The 25,331-nt window shown below is 40.0% G+C and overlaps 1 protein-coding gene and 1 long non-coding RNA gene across 5 annotated transcripts; one reads left to right on the top strand and one right to left on the bottom strand.

The window, feature by feature from the left end:
• Positions 1-290: 290 nt before the first annotated feature.
• On the top strand, positions 291-23,247 carry TIA1 (TIA1 cytotoxic granule associated RNA binding protein). Of its 4 annotated transcripts, XM_006272003.4 has the most exons (13): positions 301-405; positions 8,375-8,471; positions 8,896-8,994; positions 9,746-9,800; positions 9,972-10,004; positions 11,277-11,364; positions 15,252-15,327; positions 16,854-16,962; positions 17,908-18,003; positions 18,101-18,185; positions 19,124-19,247; positions 19,758-19,900; positions 21,081-23,247. In XM_006272003.4, exons 1-13 carry the CDS (start codon positions 380-382, stop codon positions 21,202-21,204), a joined length of 1,155 nt encoding a protein of 384 aa, XP_006272065.1. In that variant the 5' UTR covers positions 301-379; the 3' UTR covers positions 21,205-23,247. The 4 variants fall into 4 exon arrangements, with proteins under 4 accessions (XP_059586562.1, XP_019338228.1, XP_006272065.1 ...); XM_019482683.2 differs by lacking the exon at positions 9,972-10,004 and having other exon boundaries at positions 300-405; XM_059730578.1 differs by lacking the exons at positions 301-405; positions 8,375-8,471; positions 8,896-8,994; ... (1 more) ...; positions 9,972-10,004; positions 11,277-11,364 and adding an exon at positions 11,374-14,765.
• On the bottom strand, positions 23,126-25,298 carry LOC106740293 (uncharacterized). Its single transcript, XR_001373767.3, has 2 exons — positions 24,969-25,298; positions 23,126-24,857 (listed from the first exon to the last, which is right to left on the bottom strand). It is a non-coding gene; the product is annotated as an uncharacterized LOC106740293 (long non-coding RNA).
• Between the last annotated feature and the right edge of the window lie 33 nt (positions 25,299-25,331).

The raw sequence follows: 25,331 nt of genomic DNA, 5'->3' as shown, positions 1-25,331 counted from the left end.
AGCACCACAGCTCCGGAGACCTCCCGCGCTCGGAAAAGCAACCGACGGGCGCTCCGCAACTGATCCAGTTACCCCAAAACACAGCGAGAGGCAGCTGCATTAAGCAAGGGGGGGCACTGCGCATGCGTCAGCCGATGGCCGGGGATTAGGCCCTAACTTTGGCGCATGCGCGCAGCAGAAGAGAGCGTGCGCATGCGCCCTTGGGAGGCGGGGTTGAGAGCCCCTTGCGCATGCGCTTGGTTTCCTTCCTCCGGCCGCCGGGCCCTTTCGCCCGCCGCCGCCATCTTGAGCCGCGTCTCGGGCTCATTGTCCGCCGGGCGGGCGCGGCGGGGCCGCGGCGAGAAGACCCGGGGTGGGTGGTGGGGGCCGCGGCGGAGCCATGGAGGATGAAATGCCCAAGACCCTGTGAGTGGGAAGGGGCCGGGCCGGGTTCCCCCACCCCCCGGGCGGGGTTTGGCTGCTGCCCTTCGGCCCCCCCCCCCCGCGCCCGGCGCTGGTTCCGGGGTCCCCGCTCAGGCGCCCCTGGGCCGGCGCGTTCCATGCGGCCCCGCGCGGGGTCCCGGCTCCTCATTCCCGGGGCAGGGGGGCGCAGCATGGCCCCATCCCCCCCCCCACAGCTGCTTTGGTTCCGTCCAGCCCTATCCATTGCCTTCCGCGGGGGGGGCTCTGCCCTGCACCCTGCCATGCACAGAGAGGGGCAGGCGGCCTGGCAGAGCCTCCTGCTGCTGCAGGGCCCTGCATGGGGGTCTGGCCTGCCTCTGTGCAGGGCATTGCAAAGAGGCCTGAGACACTACAAAGCCTCTCTAGCAGAGGGGAGAGGCTTTGGACCCTTGCAGGGAGCTGGAGGGCAGCACACAGGGGCCTCCCTGTTCTTTCTCTCCTTTTCTCCCTCTAGGCATCGCCTGATCTTGTCTCCTCTCCCCCAGGAGGGTTTGGTTCTCTGCAGGCCGCTCCTCAGGCTCCCTGGGCAGTCTTGCTTGCAGCTGTGGCCATGTTAGTTTGCCCTGGAAACCTGCAAAAAAGGGCCTGTAAATGGAGTGTCTCAGTGTGATCCTGGCCCCTGACTGAAAGTCTATATAGATAGCCCAGTACCACTAAGTGGGTTTCAAAGCCTTTCCCTAAGAGACATTGTAATTAGTTGAGTCCCCAGTGCTGTATAAACACTTGCACAGACAAGTTTCAAGAACTCAGTATCAATTTCAGAGCCTCTTGTGTGTGTGCTTGTATGCCTGTGTGTGTAGGTATGCCTGTGTGTGTGTGTTGCTCATGCATCTGTGGGTGCCTGTTTGTGCTTACCTATGCGTTCGTGTGCGATAGGCTTTGAAATGGATCACACTGAATGAAAACTGCCAGCCCAGCTGTTTCAGAAATGACCAGCTGGGATCCACCTGCATAGAGCCAGAGTTATTCACCGTGGCCGTGGAATAACATTCTTTTGAAATGAGTTGGAATCAAGGATAGCTGTAATGACCAGACCTTTCTCACTGGGTTAGTGCTTATTGCACTGCACTGAAAATCCTTTATCGTTCTAGTTAACAGTTGTTCTTTTAGCTGACTCCGTGTGAAAGTCATGGAAGAACTGGGGGTGTTAATCTACTTAGGTTTCTTCCTTCTTCTGACAGACTTTATCTGAAGTCATTTCTGCTGCTTAGACCTCATAATTTCACTATTCTCTACTTGGCTGTTCCACCAACTTGAACTCTCGTGTAAGCTGCTGCTGTTTTATATCACATCTTGCCCTTAGTGTTAATATAGCTGGGAGAGACTTTTCCTCAAGGTGAGGGCAGAATGTCTGCAGTTGCCCTTAGATGATGCTTTGCACGTATCCCATGGGCGCAATAAATAAATCACTACACAGCAAAACAAGATTAGTGTGACCTGTGCCAAATCTTTTGGTCCAAGTTTGCCTACATGATAAATATTCTGACTGTAAAAGTAGAATATTATCTTTCTGATAATATTGTAAAAGTAATGATCTTTCTGATCAATTGATTTCAACTGCTTGGAACATCTGGAAGCAGATGGGTCAGAGCTTCTCAACCCCATCCTACATATGCATGTTTTAATTTTTTACTGGTCTACCTTTCATTTTTCCCATAGTGGTGAGTTTCTTGTCTGGAGCCTTGATTAATGGTCTCATTACTTATTTTGAGTAGACTACTACTGCTTTGGAGAATGAATTGCTTGCTCTTTTAAGTACACCTGGCCTGTTGGAGGGAGGGGGAAAACTCAGATGCGTTTCCAAACTGCAAAAATTGCTTTTACAGAAAAGACTGAGAATGTTATTGCCCTGAATCCATTTCAGGAAAGTCATTACAGTTAGGTCATCTAGAAAATGGTCATTGAAATTTAAATTAATCTGCAGTATTAACCAACTTTACTCCCCTCATTTTGCTGCAACATACTTTCCAGCATGAGTGTCTGGGACTTACTCAAAGAGTCTTACTACATAGATAGTAAAGTAATGGTTTTACTAAAAATTCTTTCTAGGGATGGGTTACATCCTAATTTTCAATCATATGGTCTTGGAACAGTGTGATAGGAGACCAGGGTCTTTTTTCCAGCTTCTTAATTTTATCTTGTTCTTTTAGCATGGCTATTTTAATAAGCTCTTTCTGGAGGTCATAGGTTAGCTTAAACACCTTTTTTTCCATAGTGATAGCTCATATAACTCTCACACTTTGGAGCAACTTTTCCACAAAAATCCATATAACAACCACAGTTCTCTAAATGTTTAGCATACAAATTAATTACAAAACAGCCAATGTTCTTGAAATCTGCTAGGACAGATTGCCTGTGTAGCTGTTGCTTAAAATATAACCCTGTGTAGCTTTACTTAAAATATAAAAAAAACTTTCCTCAGAAAGATCAGATAGGGTTCATGTTCAGTTGTTTCATAATGCTATTCAAGGGTTTACACGCTGATAAAAATGAGATGTGGGTTTTTTTTGTGTGCAGCCAACCTTGTACTAGGTAGCTTCTCTAAATGAGCATTAGATTAAGTACAAAGAGGCATACCATTTAGAGAAGGTGGAAGTCCCTAGCATTCCCATGCTGTTAATCTTCCTGTCTCAATGTTAGCCAGTCCCCCTGATGGTCAGTGACGTGTTAATGCCTAGTCTTGCATTTGGTGGACACATTTATTTCTGACTTGGGCATGGACACACAAGAAATGCAGGAGTGGACCCTTGATTTATTTTTTAATGTGTCCCAGATTGTTCTTTTGCACTCCGGTTTACATGTGAATAAAGCCAGTAGACATGTTGGTGGAGCATAGAAATGGATGAGACAAACATCCATCATTAGCATAGTTAGGCAGTTGAGCTGTAGCAAGTAAAATTAATTTACACTCCCTCAAACACACGCAGCGCCAATGAAATGGGTATTTTTGTTCTGGGAGAGGAAAGGGGTTGCAATCATCTTGTCCTTCCCGTGTCACTAAGGTTAAGGAGGCTTTAGGCTGCAGGTGGTGGTGGGTCATTTTGAAAGTGTGAGGTTTCCCACAGTGAAGCTTGGTGTTCTTTCTCTGCCATAGCTACTGTTTGCAGTTCGTAGGAATGTAGCATGGTTTAGACCCATTTTAGGTTCCACTGCGCATTCAGTTGTAACACTCAAGTTCATGCTTACATATTTGTCTGATCTCATGCATTTAAGTCCACATAAGTTATTTCAGCGTTAGTCCATAGAGCAGGGGTGTCAAATTGATGGAGTCCCCTGGGTTCGATCTGTACTATGGGGCTCCTGGCAGTATCTGAGTGAGCAGTAGCAATGGAGTGAACAGTAGTGGGAGGATAAGTAGGGGGTGCAAATGGCCGTAGCATAGTGAACAGTTGTGGGGGAAATGGTGGTAGTGAATCATAGAAAGCTGGGGTTGGAAGGGACCTCAGGAGGTCATCCAGTCAACATTTATCATCCTGTGGATCCTAAGAATATGTTAAAGGGTCGCAAACAAAATTTAAAAATGGATTCTCTGAGGAAAAATATGGGAAATGGTGGCAGAGTTCCAGTCTGCAAGGGGCTGCTTGGGCTACCCATGTCCCACACATACCTGCCCCATCCCTCACACTGGGGGCCTGGGGTGGGCAGCAGCAGGTCAGGAGTGAGGTTCACTGGGTCGGGACTAGCCATCAATGTTTACAAATGGGTTCTAGTACAAAAAAGGTTGAGAACCACTGATCTAGTCCAACCCCTGCTCAAAGTAGGGCCAGCGCCAACTAGATCATCCCAGCCAAGGTTTTGTTTAGACAGGTCTTAAACCTCCAAGGAGATGGATATTCCACAAACTCTCTGGGTAACCTGTTTCAGTGTTTTACTACCCTCCCAGTGAGAAAATTCTTCCTAATACTTAACTTATACTTCCCTTGCTGCAGCTTGAGACCATTGCTCCTTGTTCTGTCATCTGCCACCACTGAGAACAGTCCTCCAGCTCCATCTTCTTTGGAACCTCCCTTCAAGTAGTTGAAGGCTGCTGTTAAATCCCCCCTCAGTCTTTTCTTCTCCAGACTAAATAACCCCAGTTCCCTAATCCTCTCCTCATAAGCCCCCAGTCCCCTCACCATTTTTCTTGCCCTATGCTGGACTCTCCAATTTGTCCACATCCTTTCTGTAGTGGGGGGGAGCCAAAACTGAACACAGTCCTCCAGGTGTGGCTTCACCAGTGCTGAATAGAGGGGAATTATCACTTCCCTTGACCTGCTTCCAACACTTCTACCGATGCCGCCCAGTATGCCATTAGCCTTCTTGGCAACAAGGGTACACAGCTGGCTCATATTCAGCTTATTGTCCACTGTCACCTCAGGGCCTTTTCTGCAGAGCTGCTGCCCAGCCAATCATTCCACAGCCTGTACCAGTGCATGGGATTGTTTTGCCCTTAGTGGGGCAAGTAACACTGCACAGCCTTGCTTTCCCCCCTGCTGATGGGCATCCCCAGTGGTGCCTTGTAACTCTGATTTCTGCAGCAGGCTCTGCCCCTGAATTTCTGGGCCTGCCTGGCATCCCTGTAATAGTGTATCTTTTTTCACCGATTGTCCAGTTCTTGTTTCGCTCAAGCTGTTGTTAACTTCTTTCCTCCAAGGCATCACATGCACCACTCATGTCCCTGATCTGCTTTGGAATGCTATTGTTTGCATTGCATTTGGCACAGATACATTTAACAGGCTGGCGTAAGTCTCTCTCTCTCTCTCTTTTTTTTTTTTTAAATTGGCACTGCTGTTGGTACTGCTGAATAGTCAGAATAATATAATCTACCATCTATCTTCTAAGCGATTGGCTTGATGATTGTGCCTTCCCTGCCATTAAGCTTTCCCAGTAACATATCAGAGAATATATTTAGAATGTTATGGATTCAGAATATCAGTCCTGTGCTACTTCTCAGAATATAAGTACCTGGCATTAAAATAGAACAGCTGTTCGAATTCAGTTAGTCTGAAATGTTTGCTGTGGCGAGCCATCTTTCCTACAGCGTCTTCTACTAAATAGTTTGTCGTAGCGCACATTTTTTTTTAAACATTTGAAAACGGAGCAAACGTTATTTTAAAACTAACTGGGTTTAGCTGCATATGAAATAGTTGTCTGATTTATAGATCCGCTTTCAAGCTATCTATAGGCTTCTTTAAAGCACCATTTCCATTAACTTGGGCCAGCTGCTGCCTGTTGGAATGCTGAACACCTTTCATACCTGTTTCTTGTTAACTCTTTGAGAAAAAAAGTTTTAATATTCTAGACATGCTTGGTATCAGTCCAGACTTTGTATGTCATGCTTCAGTCAGTAAGTTGGGCAGGGTGGAAAAGTTACTAACTACTCAGGAAGACCATGATGAGAAATAACGGAATGAAATATTTCTTTGTTACTATACTTGTCTTCATTTTTGTGAGAATACATGCACGTTTTAAACATCCCACCTTAAGTTTTTGCAGCAGCTATCCTTACCCACTAGGAAAGCATTAATGGCTTTTCTTGTGTGTGTTACGGTGTTTGTATCCCTGTTCAGATTTTCTGCACATGTACAAAGACATTCTCAAGTCTGTGCAGGAGAAGAGAAATGTTAACTGTTTTTTTACCTCACTGACATGAAGGCTTAGGAAAACATGTCGCGTGATTATGCATGTTACAGTTATTAATCCTGCAGGGATGCATTTTTGCCATGTGCACTAATGTGAAGTTGTGTATGGCTGCCGAGCAGATATCTAACAACTTCCAATCTTAGGCAGGGATTCAAGTGTAATTATCCAGCTGAAGAGCTGCCGTTCAGGCAAAGGTCATTTTGTAGATTCTGGCTTTTTAGGCAACTTTGACTTACAAGCCAACTGTTCATGTGGTTTTCTGAGTCTAGCTTCATTAAGATTGAACTGCTTAAGTGACTTGAATTACTTGATACACCATCATATTCAAAGCCGAGCTTTAAATAAGAGGCTAGCTATTATCAGTGTATGTGATGGACATGGACTAGGGGGTGCTGCTTAACTTAGTTATCAAACATCTGGACTCTAAAAAAAAAATAGTTATTTAACTTAACTTCACTTAATCACCTGGCTGCCTTATTTGAGAAACATTGCTAAACCACAGGGAAGGTGTTGCCTTGGCAAAGCAGGAACACATTCATTAGATTCTGATTGTGATGAAAGTTTCTACAGGCCATATCACTGTAAATATAGAGTACAGTATTATTTTTTCATAATGGATCAGTTCTTTAGGCATGGACTTCTGTGGAGTAACAAAAGATGGTATGTGTGTGATTGCTTTAGCCAACATGCACAATTCACCCATTTCTTGTCTAGTCATTCTCTGTTTATGAGAACCATGGTAAGGAGCTCTCGCTTTATAGTTCAGATTTATTGGATTTTTTTTCCAACCCATAATGCAATTACTACCTAAGCAATTTCCAAAGTAGGTACAGGTCCATGACCTGTTTGGAGCTCATGTGCTACGCTAGCAGGCACAGGTATAAACAAGAAAATCACTATTTGTATTGACAGGATCTAATTTAGTTTATTTTGTAATGTGTCATTTGCGACACAGGAGAAGTGCTGTTAGAGAAAACTGTATTTTCTGTACGCTTCTCAGACTCAGGAATTTTCTTTTGACCTTCCTTGTGGCTTGACTTCCTTTTTTTCTACTGCTGAGGTTGCAAAAATGCCATGGAGGCACTGTTCAAAAGACACGAGATGCTGACAGAGGTGAAGAGGAGCTTTAGGCTGTCCCTCAGCACAGCCTGGTAGCTTCAACCCTCTGAGGTTTCTGCTTTGAAGCACGTGTTGCAACCATTTAGAAATCATGACTCTTGTCAGAAGAGAGTTAACAGACCTCTGAATTTTTTACCATCACGTGCTATTTATGATCATCTGGCATATAACACCAAATTAAAACAGCCAGCAAGGTTTGCATAACTGAACAACTATTGTAAAACATTTTGCATAAGAATCTAACCAGTATGGGTTTAGCTGGTTGGTTCAAGTGGTATATTTTGGAAATTGCCCATTTCCTGCACTTTGGTCAAATATAAACTAGAATTAGGGGCTAAAAATATAAAAATAATGCAGTATTGGCATATGGGATGCAGTAAGAAATGCCCTTTGTTTACAGACCTTCATTTCCCTTTGCTGATTTAAGTTTCTGTCCTGTTTTAAAACACTGTCATTTGAAATGTCTGTTGCATTTCCACTTTGGCAAGCTAAGTTGCCATTAGGAGGAGGAGATGGGGAGTTACTGTGTTATAAAGTTTTACTTAGTGATCCAAGAAGAGGGCTGGGGGACTAGGACTCTAGGGTTCCCTGTTTAACTGGCCTAGTGGGGTTTGTTTGTGTGTTTTTTGATCTGATACTTCTTTCTGTGCCTTGTGTTTAGTGGAGTGTTGCACTATTCACTTTTGACCTCCTCGGGGGTCAGGGTTTTGTTTGCTTTTATTGGGAAGGAAGTACATTTTGTATCCTAGTAATTGGAATTTGAAAATAATAAAAATGATATTTGAAGCTTTTATTTCATTAAAGTACTTAAGAAGAGATGCTAATCAGTTTTAGGGTCAGTTTATTAATGAATGATTATCATTCTTCTTTATTCCCCCACTTTGCTTTGTTTGTTTACGGTATAGGCTCTGTAAGTCAGGGGCTTTCTTTTGCTGTATGTTGGTGCCATGCAGTTTGGAACAGGGTTTCAATCTCAGTTGACTCCAGACACTACAATAGTTCAGTAATATGTATGGCGACAGATCATTCCTATAATTTAAGACAGAACTGAGGTGTCTGAGGATTTGTGATTTGTTCAAACCATTTCTTTTGTATGTACCAAACTAGCAAATGTTCTGTGTTATCATATTTAATTATGCTGAAGGGGTAAATAGGGACACTTAAATATCTAAACTTCTCTTTGTTCTATTAGATACGTGGGGAACTTGTCAAGAGATGTGACGGAAGCCCTGATCCTCCAGCTGTTCAGTCAGATTGGACCGTGCAAAAATTGCAAAATGATCATGGATGTAAGAGTCTCTTCTTTGTCTAGCTGTTTGCCTTTTTGTAGCGTAGCAGCCTTTTAAAACATTCCCCAAACTTTTCATAATCTTCCTGGAAAACTAGCTTGATTATAAAGGAGGGTCCTGGGAAGCATAATGGCCTGTTAAAGCAAATTTCAACATAATTTTTGTTACTGTATAATGATGGGTAGGTTGTTTTTAGGGGCAGAGCAGTTTATTTAGCTGCAAACATTTGTTTGTTTTACTTCAACGGGATCTTATTTAAAAAACAAAAGAAACCAAATGCAAGCATGCTAAGAAAGCATGACTTTAAGAAGTTTTTTTTTTCTGTACATTTCATCTCAATTACTAAGTCTTTCAGATGTAGAAGCAGATGCCAAATACAGTTAGTCAAATCTGAAGGGGTTTTAATAACCTGCTTTTCAAACAGACGGCTGGAAATGATCCATACTGTTTTGTGGAGTTTTATGAGCATCGACATGCAGCTTCAGCACTAGCAGCTATGAATGGACGGAAGATAATGGGTAAGGTAAGCTATCATGTTTAAAGGGTGAGTTGTGGTGGAAGTGTGTGTGTTGATATATCAAATGATGTGCATGAAATATCTCTTTAGACAAAACCAGAACTGTATCACAAGTTAAACACTTTGTTGTGTTTTGTTAGTTATATTACATTAGAACTTAATGCGAGTCTTCCCCCCACCCCATTCTGGTGGTAAAGCTGAATGCTAGCTATGGGAAGAGTTGAGTAGAGCTGCATGTGAGACTAATCACTCTCTCATCCCACCACTACAAAAATCCTTCCCCTCATTGCTGTTCCCTCTGCACCCTCTTTCATCTTTCACCTGCAACAACCCCAATGTGTTTAAATCCTGCCCTGGGGAAAGAATCTTACCCCTGCCCACTTCCTCCTGCTAGTATGTTGACAGCCCTCAGAGGTATCCTGCTTCTGTTGTACAGTTCCAATTGAGAGGAAGGCTGGGGTTCATAAATGGGAGGGAACAGAGAGTCAAAAAGTCATAATAAATATCTTACTTTCACTCATCTTGAGAGTAAGAGACCAGCAGAGTAAGATTACTCAAAAGAAAGTTACCTTTGCTGTGGAATGACTTAATATATCTTGACAGAGAACATAATAGTCTAAGGAACTGGAACTTCTCAGCTATTTTTTTATCATATACTGATGTATCTTGTGTCCCTGCAGTATAAGAAATAAATGCTAATAATCTTTTAATTTGGTTGGAATATACTTAATGTAACTTTAGCAAATAATATTTGCAGGAAGTCAAAGTGAACTGGGCAACAACCCCCAGCAGCCAGAAGAAAGATACCAGCAGTAAGTGTCCCTTATGCTTTGAGTAATTGCTTTGTTTGCACAAATAGTTTTTAAGTATAAGCCATAAGCACCATACAAATGTTTGCAGTAATGTTTTGATCGTTATCCTAAGATATTATTTAATGTGTTTGTGTTAATAAACTTAAGAACAAATCTAATCTTTGTCATCAGGTAGTACCGTTGTCAACACACAGCGTTCACAAGGTAATTGTATCTTCTTAAACATAAAATGAAATCTCTCAAGGGTTTCCACTAATCACCCAAAGCTATATATGGGTTTTATGTTCTGTTGTTTTAGTTTTGGTAAGGCCTCCCTCTCCTTTCCTATTATTGCATCAGAATGTGATCTAGTAGCCACTGTTTCACTCTGGTGCTGCCTCCTTAGCCATTTGGCCCCATCTGTCATGACTTCTAGAGTTTTCTTTCACTGTAAGGGCAAGATTATTAGCTTTCTTCAAGGCTGCTGTCTGTGCTGCTCCATACAAGAGTAACTAAACGGCTCTTGAAATTGGGTTTGTTCGTTTCTTCTTTTCATCCCTCTTCATGGCAACCCAGTGTGTTGCTTCTCTACTTAGTCAGCCTTAAACTACTTTTAAAATGTTGGGTTTTACTGAGCTACTGTTGCAGTAGGCTTATGTTTCCTGTCTGCTTTTATACAAATGAGTCTGTGTAGTATTAAAAGTGCTCTATGAAAAAATGTTTAAAAAATGCAAAAACTCCTTAGATAAGGGATTTTTATTTTTCTCCAGTGCTCTTTATAATCGCTCTGACATAAATTGAAGGGATTACTGTTTCCGTTCTGTTGCCTTCAGTCTTAGTTCACTTGCACATGGATTCACATACATTGAATTCACATGGATTCACATGGTCTAATGGCTGGGCAACCAAAACTGTTGGCTTTTGAGAAAACTGTCATATTCTTTAACATCAAACTGTTGCAATGCAAGGTATTTCTTTGATTGTTCTTCACAAAATATGATTTAAGCCAAACGTTGTAGCTAGGTTTAATAGCTGTCCTGCTTGGAGCAAATTTTTTCTACTTTGCTCACAAAGCCACTAGACATTTCATTTGGTAAAGTTTTGCCTAATTAATGAGATGTATATAACATTTAATTTTAACATTAGCATGGCAATACTAAGATTTTGAAGTAAACTTTTTCTATGAAGTAAACATTTACATGTGTTTTATAGCAAAATGGTGACTGGTTATGAACACAACTGTAAAAATACCAACGTCAAATTAAAGACTTGTGTCATCACAGCAGTATCCTTAAGACTGTTGCTGTAAGGTCACCAAGTGATGGCTCTATTAGAAACAGTGATAAGGATTTTTCAAAGTATTTTAGAGAAAAAGGATGCTAGTTTTTATGTCTCTCAATATATGGAAGGTGATATAATGTGAAATTGCTATGCTGCTACTGTCACTGGGAATAGTCTTCAAATTTGTAAATCACTTTTTTTCTTTTTCCCAATAAGACCATTTCCATGTCTTTGTTGGAGACCTCAGTCCAGAAATTACCACTGAAGATATAAAAGCAGCTTTTGCGCCATTTGGGAGAATATCGTAAGTAATTGCATAGGGCAGATCAAATAAACATGCCTCTTAACTGGAGACGAGCTTGTGTTTCAGTAAGTAAACGTTCATTCAGTTTTTAAAACCCCTGCAACGCTGGAGTATACATTTAAAAAAAAAAAAAAAAATCTTTTGTTCCTAAAGAGACTTGAGTTGAGGAGGAAGCAGAGGTGCATAAATAGGCTCATCTACTGGCACTTTGATCTGCTTCATTAGAAAAATTACATATTTACCTTCTTTTTTTGTTCACATTGCAGAAATTCCTGTCTAACTCAGAATTTCATACTGGAAGCTTTTTGCTTGTAACCATGGGTTATACATTTTATTCACCACTGACAATCGGATGTATAATGATTCCTAATAGTAGTTTAATAGGAATCTAATTCTATTTGCATATTGAGCTCCTGTCAGACTTCAGTTTTTGGTTGATAGTCTAAATGTGTTAAACAAGTGTTCTGTCAAGTAAGTAGTCCGTTATAGTTCTACTTAAATCATTTTATTGGCTGGTGGCTTAATACCCACCTTGTGGCAATGCAAAGACCATGATGAGGTTAGGCTTCACTATACTGGACTTTTTTTTAATGAAAGTCCCTATAACAAAGGAGCATAGAGTCTAAAAGATGGGATCTCTTGGGTGGATGATGCAGGTGACGTGAGGCAACAAGGAAAATGGCCTGTGTGAAATCACGGGTGATTGATAATAGAAGTTGTAGCTCTCTACTGCAGTGTTTTACAGTTGTCACATTCAGTGTTTGCTGTAAAGCTTGAATTTTTTACTGTTTTTTCAGAGCTGAAGAGGTCTGTTTGTTCCTAACTTTAAACAACTTATTGATTCCCTGTAATGCTAATTATACTGGGCCTGATGCTTTGTGATAACAAGCAGAATACTTTGAAACATTTCATCAGAATAACTTTTCTCACAAAATCCACTGTATTAGACTAGTGATTCTCAGCCAGGACTCTGAGTCACCCTGGGGTGCCACCAGATCCTTTGAAGGGTGCCACAAGGTGTGAGGAGATAAGCAGATAGGCTAAGCAGAAAAGCCATGCTCAGGGTTGTCCCTGTTTGGATGATCCCCCTATCCTGGCTGCCCAGCCCCTGTGTAAGAAGGTAAACACTCTAATATATCCATTTGTTTTTGAAATAGGATGCCACTTCATTCAAAAAAAGGTATGGGGGAGTACCTCCAGCCCAGTGAGGGGTCGCTTCAGTCCAAAAAGGTTGAGAAACACTGCCTTAGATTTGACACCTGCTTGATTTCCTGTTATGGGAATTAAGAAAAACAGATCTGGAGATCCTTGCGTCAGAGAATGCTACCTTTGCACAGATCACATAGTTTTAGTTAGTGTCATGCTATAAATACAGCCTGCCTGTTTCTTAGGTGTGTTGCTCTATGTGGCTGAACATGTGCACTCATGGATAGCTGAGGGGGTCTGGTCATTTCTAAAATAGATCCACAGTCAGAAGAATGAAATGTGGGAAAGATTTCCCTGAAACTCTGAAAGAGGTTTTGTATAAACTAGCAGACCCTTCAATAATTTGTGGATGACTATTGTATGAATAGGGCAGTTCTGATGATTGTTTTAAAGTGCAGCCTTAAGCAAAGAGTTTGGCTGTCCTGAACTGGAACTGAAACTTCATAAGAGCTCTTAAAGCATGCAGGATTTCTGGGCTTTTCTTTGTGTTCCAGGAAGTTTCTGGATCGTTTTGAATCGCAATGTATTGATAGAGCATTTTTATCCAGATTCTAAGGTTTTTCTTCAGTCAACTTTAAAATACTTTGCGTGAGTGACTCTTATAGCTTTCCTCTGTGGGGTCTTCAGGGCACAGTTGTAGGACTAACTGGCTGAATTGTCATGTCTGCAGAACTTCTACAGATTGTCTTGGCTGGGGCTAATTTGTCAGAAAACTAAATGGAATACTGTTTTACCCAATGAAAATAATTGATTTAAAATCCTAGCTCTAGGGGATTTTGTCAGTTGTTGCTGTCATGTAGGAAGGGGTTAGTTGCAGGAGAGTGGAACTTTATAGTTACTAGGTTCAATTTGAAGATATCCATGCTGTTTACAGAAAGAAAAAGGGAGATTTCAAGTCTTAAATATAACTCATCTTGGTTAACAGCTATTTTCTGGAAATGTGGTGGGTATTGGTGTGGTTTTGTTTGTTTGTTTGCTTTTTTATTTTGATATCTTGATTGTTTTTGATTAAATGTCTTCCTTTATAAAATTCAAGGTGAACTAATAATGCATGATCAGCATATAAGTATTTTTGGTAACTTTTTTCTATCTTTTTTATGCACACATACATACATTTCAATTGTGATCTCCCTTTTAAACTTGGTATATGCATGTTTTCACTTGTTCTCAAGTCTTATTTTCTAAGTTTTCAGTTGAGGGTAAGTATAGACTAGTTTTTTTTTCCCCCTCTTTTAGGCTGTTCAGAGAAACTGATCTAATAAAATTATACAGATGTCTGTTCTCAGGCAATTTGTAACATATTACCCATATTCAAGCGTTTTGATGGAAAAAAGAATAAGCAGTGTAATTCTTGTTGTTTCAAAAAGGGCTAAGCTACTTTTTCTTTTTGTAGTGTCTGGAAGTGGTCTTTTACTTTGGCCTTTCAGTGATCTACAAAGCCTGTGGACGTGTGGGAAAGTATTAGGATTTTAATATAGATTGTAATTACTGTAATTTCCAAGGGGAAAAAACTCGTCTCATAACCTTATATCCTCTTTTTTGACCTGCTAAGTGTTTTGCACATTTTACACGAGTTGATCTGAACCATCTCATTTTATGAAGCTTTAAAGCTACATTGCATGACTTCCTGACTGTTTTGATTTGTCTTGTTTTATCAGAAGTGCCTGTGTGTGTGGGGATAGGGAGGGCAGGGTAAGGTAACACATGTGGGTTAACATCTTGATACTTGGCTAACTTGTACACAAATCGCCTGAGAAACACAATTTAATTAGACATTCTGCAAGTGGGGTTTAGCTATTGTAGCTGGGTCTCTCTTATTTTTTCACTCAATCTCAAATAATAGGGCTCTGGTTATTTTGCAGAGTGTCTCTGAAGAATGGACAGAATTGCCATGGCTAACTACAAGCTACAGTTCACAGTGGACAAACGTTGTAGTTTTCTTATTTACTTTTATACATTTTTGCTCTTTATCTTTTGTAGTTTTCAATCAATCTTGTATGATTGCTGTTTACAAATGCAGTTTAAAGTTATATTAGTATATAGTTTAAAACGTAAATGTTTTTAGTGTTTTATTTTCTTCAATAATGCAACCATTTCTGAAAATGTTGATTTTTCAAAATTTACAGCTGCCCACAGTCCAAAAAGGGGGTAACGAATTGACCTGAGAAAATTAAAGAATTCAGTTAACAGGCGACGTATGCCTTTTAATTCCTATTTTTTCATTTTTTCTCTTTTATATTTTTAATGAATAGGTAGAATGTGTTGGCAAATAGCAAGTTTAAAACTGCGTGGTTAAAGAGAGCCATTCAGCTAATGTTAGTCAGCTTTGTGGCTTTAGTGATTCATTTGAATAGCTGCTTTGACCATGCTTAGTGTCTTAACAGTATGTAAACGCACTTTGAACTGGGAACCAACTTTTGTAACATTTACATTTATTAGAGAAGCTATTGATTTGCATGTTTACAAAATTAAGTTTAATTTTGCTACTTCATAACAAGAAATTAGTTAAATTCTGTTTAGAAAAGGAGAAATTTGTTTTGAATGTGTTGCTGGCACATTAAAGAGTTCACTTAAATAGAAGGTGAAAGATGAAAATGTGCTGTGTGTGTGACTTAAATTTTCATTTTATTGTTGTATATTTTTAAAAACATTCTAAACTGGCAATTGCTTCTGCTTTTTAGAGATGCACGGGTGGTGAAAGATATGGCAACAGGAAAATCCAAAGGATATGGCTTTGTTTCCTTCTTCAATAAATGGGTAAGTAACAGTATTATAGAACTAAGGTATTTGAAATTACAGCAGATAATTTAAAGAAAAGTTAGTAAATGGTTATGATTTTTTTAACTTTGTTTTTGCTGCAGTTTGCCATCTTATAAAATAGGGAATACTGTGAGGCTCTGTGTAAGCGTTTCCAACATTTTTAAAACTCCGGAGAAGTATAAAACTGCAGAATATGTACTTTGAGAAACAACCGCTAGAATACTTGCTACTCTTCATAGCTTTTAAGTTGTGCAGTTTTCCATAACTTTTATATTTTAAATCTAAATTATTCTCGTCTAAATTATTTGTTGTGGGAAAATGACATCTTTAAACACTTAGAATTTTGTTTAACTAACCTCTAGAACAGCTGAGAGCCTCTTTCTTACCCTGTATTATTACCTGTGTAATGTTTCCCTTTGGCCTTGCCCCCCGCCCCCACTTTCTCCCCCCTCCCTCCCCTGCTTTACCTTTTGTTTCTCCTTTCTACCTATTTATGTTTTCACTACATCCTCTCACACTTTGAGCTTCTCTCATTCCTGTTTTCCTGATCTTCAACTATTTCTTTTTTACTCACAGCCTCTTTTCTACCTTGTATTCTATCACAGTAATATCTCCCTTTATCCTTTTTTTTCCCCCTGCTTTCTTTCCCCCTCCCCTCTCTGCTTTACCTTTTGTCTTTCTAACTTCTACCTATTTCCATTTTCACTGACATCCTGCCACACATTTCTTGGAGTCTCGGAACAGCAGAGAGTCCCTTATAGCTGAAGAAGGGTGACTGTGCCCAAAAGCTTGTTAAGAACGTTTTTCCAGCTACTCAGTTGATCTAATAAAAGATATCACATCTACTCAAAGAACCTTGCCTGTTACATGGGGGAAACATTTCTGTAGGATTGTCGTACTTGTTAATTATCTCTTTGTCATAGAATGAAGATTAGTAAACGTTAGTTCATTATTTTTTTTTTTTTTTTTTTTTTTTTTTTTTTTTTTACTTCCATTTCTAGTTTGACTGCTAAACATGGAATCCATATGTAACAAGGATTCCAGCATACTGCTTGCTTAAGTCAGGGAGCTTACAAAATTGGTTGTCTCCAAATCTCCATTCTCCTTTGAAAAAGAAAAACATCTCAAGGGTGGGATTAGTGTAGGGCAGGCTGTTAGATGGTCTCTCTGTTTTGAAGGGGGGAGAATTTAAAAAAAAAAAAAAAAAAGTTAGGCTAGCCCAAGTTAAAATAGTAGGTCTGAGGGATGACTTCTGTGCAGGGCTGAGGGTGAGTTAGTGGAATGTCATTTGGAAGAAAGCTTCCTACAAACTACATAGAGCTGGCTTACAAAGTAGATGTATATAACCCTCCCTTGGGTAATTCTCAATTTGTCTGATAACTTTATTAATCCTGCAGGGGTCTCATGTTGTTGTTTGTGGTAATTTGGCAGTATCTTGGTTTCTAGGGCGTTTTGCCACTGCTGTAGCAATACTGTAATACTGTTACTCCAAATGATTAATTCACTTTCTTCCTTATGGATAGGATGCAGAAAATGCTATTCAGCAGATGGGCGGACAGTGGCTCGGTGGAAGACAAATCAGAACCAACTGGGCAACACGAAAACCTCCAGCTCCAAAGAGTACATATGAGTGTAGGTTACTTGCTTTCTTTTCATCTTGGCCCTCTGTCCAAATTAAAGTAGAAATACGACCTCATAATTCTGAAGGTATTAGCCTTCTATCTTGTCTACGCACTTCAGACAAACTTTTGCTTGAAGAAAGAATTTTTAAAAAATAATACTTTAAACAAATGTCTAAAATCCTGTTGTTGCTAAACCTTTAATATTTAAAAAATCCTCAGTTGCTTTTTAGCCCTTAATTTGTGGCCGCCTTAGTCAGCTTGAATGAAAAAAGAAGGCTTTGATTTCAGTTCCTCATTCTTATGCATTGGCAGCGTTTAAGGGGGGGTTGGTGCAGATATAGCAGGAAACTGTTCATATCTCACCTGGTAGAATAGAATATTGCTTTAAGTGTCTAAACCTGGTTTTATGGGCTTAGGTTAAAAGAATGCCACTCTTAACACTTTTCATTCCATCCAGGAAGAGCACACACCAACTGCTGAAACGTCCTTAGCCTGACGATGGGTTTTTTGAACCCGAAATCTTGCTTAATAACTATTCTCCAACTATTTGGGTTGGTCTAATAAAATATATCAAATTCACCCAAGGAACCTTGTCTGTCTATGTCCTTAGACCAACACAGCTACAACCTACTCCCCTGCACTCTTAACACTTCACATGTCTACAATTCTTCCATTCAGTGTTAGGAATTAAATTTTGAAGTCATTGTGTATTTTGTATTTATATCTTTACTTTTTTCCCCATACCCCCTTGTTTCTTTCTTCTGGTTTTAGTGATTGCTCAAAAAGGGTAAAATTTAAAATGTACAGGAGAAAATGGACTGGTCTCTTTAGTCACTGCCCCAACAATCCTGTGAATCCTTGTATTGTGAGCCTCTTCAGATGATGTAACTTGCCTAGGTAAAAATCTCTTGAGTCTTTAAAGGTAAAAAGTGTTTATTTTAAAACTGTCTTTCAGCCAACACCAAACAGCTGTCTTACGATGATGTTGTAAATCAGTCCAGCCCAAGCAACTGCACTGTATATTGTGGTGGTGTCACATCAGGACTAACAGGTATGGTGTTTTCTCACTGTTGATCATCTCCAAAGAAGTGTGTCTGAATAACCACTGTGTTTCCTAATTTGGATTATTTGCCTTTTGTACCTTGTAGAACAGCTGATGCGCCAGACCTTTTCTCCATTTGGGCAGATAATGGAAATTCGAGTCTTCCCAGATAAAGGGTACTCATTTGTAAGGTAGGTTGTTTGTTTGTCGTTCGCTTGAAGTTGTAACACAGGTGGTTGACTTGTCCAAAGCAGTGGTGACAAATAACCTCAATGTTTCTTTTAGCAATATTCTAGATAAATAAAACCTGTGTGTACTTTAGAAGGCTGTACGCTGTACTGTTATGTTGTATGGTTGAAAAGATCCTTGCGTTGATGCATCTATACTGACAAGACTGCATTTCATGCCAGCATAGTAAAACTGTGACTGGCCTTACTAGTGAAACAGGCTTTTCCAGCAGCAGCACTTTTTGCCTGGGTCTGCTTCTGGGGTCCTCAGCCAGCACAGCGGTCTCTGTCAGGGACAGCACCTCTGCATGCATCTGACAGGCCTAGCTGTGCTGGCAGAAGTCTGTTTTGTTGGCCTGATAGTGCACTAAGCTTCATGTCTGTGTGGCTGGTTTTATTCATTTTTGATAGTTCACTCTTGATCCAAATTACCAATCCTGTATTTAATTTTCCTTTTTATAAACTCGTTGAGGTATTGAGTAGAATTTTTTGAAGTCCTGAAGCACACCTTATAGTGTTGCTGTTTTCTTCCACTGTCCTAAAGCTAGATAATAAAAAAATGTAACTTAAAAACTTTAGGTTTGCTAGGGCTGTAAAACAGTTGCCACTCAATATGTGTGCATGAAACAAGCTGCTCAGGTTTGGCTTTCTGAATTCTGAATCTGATAATCCTGCAGTATTTGAGTGGACTTGGAAGGATTGTAAGAGAAACTAAACAAATGATTTAACTAAAGAAGACAAAAATTAAAAGAAAAACAGACTAACTTTTTAACAAAGCTAAAATGTTGTGTCTGTCTTACCTAATAGATTCTATTTAAATGATTTTTGGTTGCGGGGGGGGGGCGTCTTTTTTACTGGGAGATATATATATTTATCTTGATCTAACTTCTTTATTTCAACAGGTTCAATTCTCATGAAAGTGCTGCACATGCAATTGTTTCTGTCAATGGGACTACTATAGAAGGGCATGTCGTGAAGTGCTATTGGGGCAAGGAAACTCCAGATATGATCAGTCCAATCCAGCAGGTCAGGAAACTTTCCTCTCTTAATTTCTAAAATGGTGATTGTCATTTTAAAATTAATTCTTAACAGATTTGTGTCATAAGATTCTTTCTGCATATTGATTTTGGAGTAGTGGGTTCTGGATTTCAGGCTGCTGTAGCAACATAACTTCTCATATTCAACTCTTTCTTCCACTGTAGATATCTGCCCTTTAACATATCTGATCATTTTTAAAGTGTATGGGAAACATTTGGAAGCATTAAAACTTTCCCACATGTTCTATTTCATGCAGCTAATGGCTTCAGCTTTGCTCTTTTTTTTTTTCCATAGCTCTCAGGAAAGTAAACACTATGGTGAACAACATTACCAGCATTGTTTATGTGGTGTAGAGAGATGCAGGGGGGCTTGGGTTTTTTTTGTTTGTTTTTTGTTTTTGTTTTTTTGAAGACTAAATGGATGATTTGTTTTTGAAGAAACTGTTTTCTTAGGACAGTGTTTAGCACATGAACTTCAAGACTGTAACTTTTTTTGCAGAATCAAATTGGATATCCACCTGCTTACGGGCAGTGGGGCCAGTGGTATGGAAATGCACAACAGATCAGTCAGTACATGCCTAATGGCTGGCAAGTTCCTGCATATGGAATGTATGGACAAACCTGGAATCAGCAGGGATTTAAGTGAGTACACCTCCTATCTAGTCAGCATGCCTTAAGTCATTCTCAACTAGGATACCAAGCATCTGGGGGGGAACTAGATCCCTGAGCTCTTTACAAAGGTGCTGTGGGGTGTGCAAGCATGATTCACAGTATAAACCCAAATATTTCAAATAGGAACATTAGGGTTAAAAACATTCTGACCTGTTGTGGTCTTACTGAGTTGTTTGCAACAGAAGACTTGCTCGGTCATTTTTCTGTAGTCCAAAACTTGAGTAAAAACAAAGAGTGGGTGTTTTCCAAGAGGTGTTTTTTTGCCTAACAAAAGAAAGAAACAAGGAGTGTCTTGATTTTTAGCAAAGGATGCCTTGAGTCTAGCAAGGTTGAGAGCCATTGCCATAAGTAAATTATCAAGAGTGATCATGCTTTAACAGGAACATGATAAAGCATTCTGGAAAACCATTGTTGTCCAAGGTACTTCTACCTTGGTAAGATGGTCAGGCTTACTTACTTAAAAAATAAAGGGACATTTTTTAGATAGAATAAATTACCAGAGTTGAACTGTTCCCAAGAGAGAACAAAAATGCCAGAGGTACCTTTTAACAGAATGTGGGTATTAATGCCAGTTCTGTTTAGTGAAAACTATTGTAAATCTGTCTAGTGAAATTGGTTATCTAGTCTGCTTCACCTAAAGCTGCAGTTGGACTCATGATAAGGAAGTTGGTTCCTGCATTTTTTTCTAGCTGTAAGCTTGCAAGGCCTTTTCAAAATTTTCTTGAATTTTTAATAAGATAAATGTCTTTTTCAGAGAGGTGCTGTTACTTCTTGCTGGTAGGTGAAAGACTTGTATGTATATGTGTTTATACTCTGAGATGGTAGAAACTGGACGTGAAAAAATCGCTTTAAAGCCCATGTAGTGCACTTGAGTGTTTGTAACAGAACAGTTGCTCTATTTTTCCAGGTTAAAAAAAAAAAAAGAAAGAACTTAAGAGCTAGCCTTTTCAGAGGGTTGTGCGGAGTCTAATGAGGGGTGCCTTGATTCTAAACGGGTTGAGAACCACTAATTTAGGTTCTTGGGTTCAGTTTACAAGGTGCTGTTGTTACTGGCTAAGATCATAGTGTTAGTTTTTACCCTCTAGGGTTTTTTGTATGCATCTTCTGTCTACCATGAAATGACATCAGCTGTCTGTTTTTCCCCCAACAGCCAGACGCAGTCTTCTGCAGCATGGATGGGTGCAAGTTATGGAGTTCAACCACCTCAAGGGCAGAATGGAAGCGTGCTAACTAATCAAACTGGATATCGTATGGCAGGTTTTGAAACGCAGTGAGAGAGCAAAGGACTCTGGAACCGAACACCAGTGGCTTGAGGCTGCAAGGAGTGTCCTAAAGCCTTTGTTTACTTAAAGATTTATCAGATCAAGTCAGTGCAAATGTCAGATACAGTGTATTTATTTTAAAAAATCATTTTGAATCATGAAATTGTCATCCACATTGTTTAAAAACAACACAGGAAAAACTAGATGCTGGATGTCTGCCAACTTTTGCCTTCTTTTCCTCCTTTTGATATGTGTTTCTTAAGATCCTTGTTTGAAACACAACAAATGCAGGGATTACTGCCACTTTTAAATTGGGGCAGAAAATTGCACAATGTCAAGCTTGTTTTCCTCTGAAGTGAAGTAGCGTGCAGTTTTAGTTTGCATTCCTAATGATTTAAAATGTATTATAAGCAGTTGTACAAAAAAGCCAAAACTGTGTGGAGTCTGAAGGTTCTTTGCCATCTTCAGCCTTTGCACAAACTTGTTTTAAAAATAGCCTATTGTAAAAAGTGTCCATCACTCCACTTTTGTTATACCAGGGTTTTCAGATATAAATTATTAGTTTACATTGTTTTTGTATCTAGACATTTTTCAAACAGTTGTCTTTGCCTTATGACAGTTACTTAAATTATCATTAAATGGGAAAATGTGATGATCGGTATAGAATTTTGTGCAAAACACTCCGATGGTTCTAACTATATCACATTTGTGTTCTACGTGAGAAGGTGCCTAGAGAAATCCCTGTTGGGTTTGTTCTAAAGGATTTTTATCTTCAGTGAAACTTTGTGATGTGTACTGGGAAATGCAAAATCCTGTTATGAATATTACTAAAATGTGACAAATTCCTATGAACCAGCTTGTTTTTTTATCTGTCAATTTCTACATTTACATGTATTTGATTATCATGTAAAATATTTTAGCAAATTAATATTTTGCACAAAAGTTAGCAAACTTTGTATGTTTCCTTATTTAAAGGTAGGATGCAGAGTCCTTGGACATGATTTATGCATAAGATTTAAAAATTTTGTTTTTGCATGTGAATATCAAATATACATTTTGGTAGTCTTTGAATACAAAGTCACCTGCCCTTGTTTTTAAGAAACTGTAAAAGATGCGGTTGTATGTAGAAAACAATTCAGTCTTGCTGTTTACTGTTAGTAAATTTTACTCAACTAGAGTAAGTTGACTTGATTTTTAACATGTACAATTAGAGCTGTGAAAACTGTAGCATTGTATGTGTAGGCATCAGGCATGGGGTATGCTGAGTGCTCCTAGACAGCCTGAAGGACCAGCTGAGTGAAGTATTTTTAATTGTTCAGAGGCCAAAAAGAACCTTTCTATCCTACCTCTTGACCAGCCTTCAAAAAAGCAAAAAATTTTTCATGGTGTGATCTGTTATTTATTATCCCAATTCACTTGGCTTCCTGAGTTATGTTGTTGTTCTTGTTGGGTTTTTGGTTTTCTTTTCTCTCCCTTTTTTTTTTAATTCTCTCAGCGCTTTAATTGCAGTGGGGCAGCTCCAAGCATCAAGGGATTCAACTTTTGCTATATTGTCAGGCAACAATGTATTTCAGGGTCTTCTATAAATGTAATACTGCTGAGGAGGGTCAGGCTGGGAGGGGGGGACAGGAGTCCATGTACTGCCTTCCATTCCTCTTCCTGTTCTCCCCTTCCAAGAAAGGGGGTAGGGATGATTTTGTAAGGCTACCAGTATTGGAGGGCTGTTTGAAAATTGTGACCTGTTTTATTAGCGAATGGAAGGGGGAGATGGAGGAGAAGGCAAGCAGGCAGGCGTGGAGCAAGTACACTGGCCTATACCTTCTTGTAGAAAACACCCTGTTATGTGTGATGGGCCGGAAATGTATAGATCTTAGAACTATTCTATGCAGCTGTTCTTAAAACTTGGCTTTAAAGATAGGTAAATACAAATGAATTCTTTCTACATGGAAACAGTTTATTTTTCTTTTTTGCCTCCTTGTAACTTGCACACAAGGCATGTAACAACGCAGCTTAGAAATGATGCATTCTTTCAGAATAAAGTATATCAAAACGCTTGTTTAGGTTCTATGGATTATTCTAGGTTAGGGCTCTTTGGTTATGCAAACACCTCTTTTACTTACTGGTTGATCACCTGTGCTGTATTGTATTCTGCCCAAAGAGCATTCAAATCTGAGTAGGTTCTGAAACTTTAGCAGGATGCTGTATTTGAATACAGATTTTTTTTTTAAACATATATACCCATAATGTGTATTTTTACCTCTTTTTTTTTTCTTTTAACTGCACGAACATCATCTAAATCTTAAGAATGTGTTGTGATTCCTGTCATTAATGTATATGTATTACCACATGGCTTAATTCAAAAGCAAAGGGTGTAGGGGGTTCAGTCATTCAAAGTGGGCCAGCAGTTGCAGAGTATCCTTGTCTTGCCTTGAAATTGGCCCCATGTGTAAACTCATTGGAGAAGAGCTAAGGGCTGGCCTCTTTTTAAAATGAAATGGGTGAGTAGTGGTTAATGTACTGTGGCTATTTTCTTCTGTAGATGCAGAAGATTTGATCTTTTCTTTTGACCTGGGGCTTAGAATCCTGAAAAGCTTTGGTGGAGACGGATCTGAAATTAGGCAATTTCTTAAACAAGTGAAGGCACAAAATGTTATGGCTTTTCTCTTGGATAGGCCTTTGTAATGGCTTTATAAATTGCCTAATCACCTTGGGGAAGTTGCACAATGCTCCTTGTTATATTAAATATTGGTCAATACTAAGCTTGCTGGGTGAAATAACTTTTGATATGCTGCCTCATGAGTCTTGCAGTTGGAGGTAAGGTGGATTGGAAGTGTCAGAACTGCTAACATTGTCCTTTTCCTGCTTCTCTTCACGTTCCATAAGATGTAAAAAGCAGCATTAGTGTGAAAGGAATCGGTTCAAATGTTTCGTACTTCATTTTTGCTTCTGAGTGTGCATACCCATTAATGAAAATGACAGCTGGCTTAAAGGGAGGGGTGGGTAGGATTATAGAATACCAAGCGTGCTACAAAGAAAGGGTGAAATACAGTGTTTTTGTAGCATTAGCCCACTAACATTTCATTTGGATTTGTTTTCAAGATCTTCTTATGAGAGAGACATTTTTAACTCTGGAACTGTTGATTTTTAAGTCAGTATATTAATAACTGAACTTGCATCTTGCAGCCTCTTATTTTACTGATCAAATGGATGGTGTGGTAATCCAAGAGAAAAGAGTTCCTTCACTGGTAGTCCTTCCTGTTGCTGTTAAACAGAACTTGCTGGACCTGTTGGCCATAGTGAGATGCAGTCATTTATTTCTCTTAATGTCACTGATGTTGCCAGAGTACTGCAGGAACCGGGAGCGAGTTTGTTTCCTGCTGCCTGCAAGGGAGATCATAGGGTACTTAGCTTGCTTGTTCTTCAAGTTAGGCCTCATTCTGTGTTGACACGTGTTCATTATAATGATGATAATATTATTTTGATTTACACTGGCATCCTTCTTTTGAAATCACTTCTTGTTGGAGAAGGCCTGATGTCAGCACTGTTTTCTCCCCTGGCTGGGGGCAGTAGTTGCATCACGCCACTGAATGCACTGTGTGGAAAAAATGTCTTTGGTACTTGGCAATTCACTGATAGTCAAGCTAGGACGAGCAGCAGTCGCTTTCCTGTGTAAAATCGGTAACAGAGTTGATATTGAAACCTCTGTGCGCCCGCTCTTGCCCCTTCTCCCAGTGACGGAGAGGGAGGGGGGTATCTTTTCTCCCACTATCGAATACCTGGTCTTCACATTGGGTTTTTCCTGGTCTTCCTCTGCAGTGTGTGTGTATCTGCTATGGGGTGGAGATGCATCTCGGTGCTGTCTCGGAGTGAACTAAGCAGCCAGGGATGAAAGGCTGGATCAGCTGAAAGGGTTGCAGTACTCTCTGCCTCCATCCTGGAGGGCAGCACCTGTAGCCTGTGCCCCCTTTTCTCCCAGTTTCACACTTGCTACTGTGAAGTGATGGGGGGCAGCACCCCCCTGCTGCCCAGTATCGCCCTCCACATACCCACTCCAGCCTCCGCAGGTGCCCCTTTCGCGCATGCGCCTCCTGTCCTGATGGCCTCGCAGCGCCCGACTACAGCCCCCAGCAGCCCCTGCG

Source organism: Alligator mississippiensis, chromosome 7 (assembly GCF_030867095.1).
Source record: "Alligator mississippiensis isolate rAllMis1 chromosome 7, rAllMis1, whole genome shotgun sequence".
Lineage (NCBI taxonomy): Eukaryota > Metazoa > Chordata > Crocodylia > Alligatoridae > Alligator > Alligator mississippiensis.
The sequence above is the reverse complement of the archived record's forward strand: the minus strand, read 5'-3'. Positions and strand labels throughout refer to the sequence as shown.

Excerpts from the sequence above, each read along its gene's own strand:
- TIA1 (XM_006272003.4), top strand. The coding sequence starts at position 380 with ATGGAGGATGAAATGCCCAAGACCCT. Across the intron at positions 406-8,374 it reads GATGAAATGCCCAAGACCCT|ATACGTGGGGAACTTGTCAA; the intron begins GTGAGTGGGAAG and ends TTGTTCTATTAG. Across the intron at positions 8,472-8,895 it reads ATTGCAAAATGATCATGGAT|ACGGCTGGAAATGATCCATA; the intron begins GTAAGAGTCTCT and ends CTTTTCAAACAG.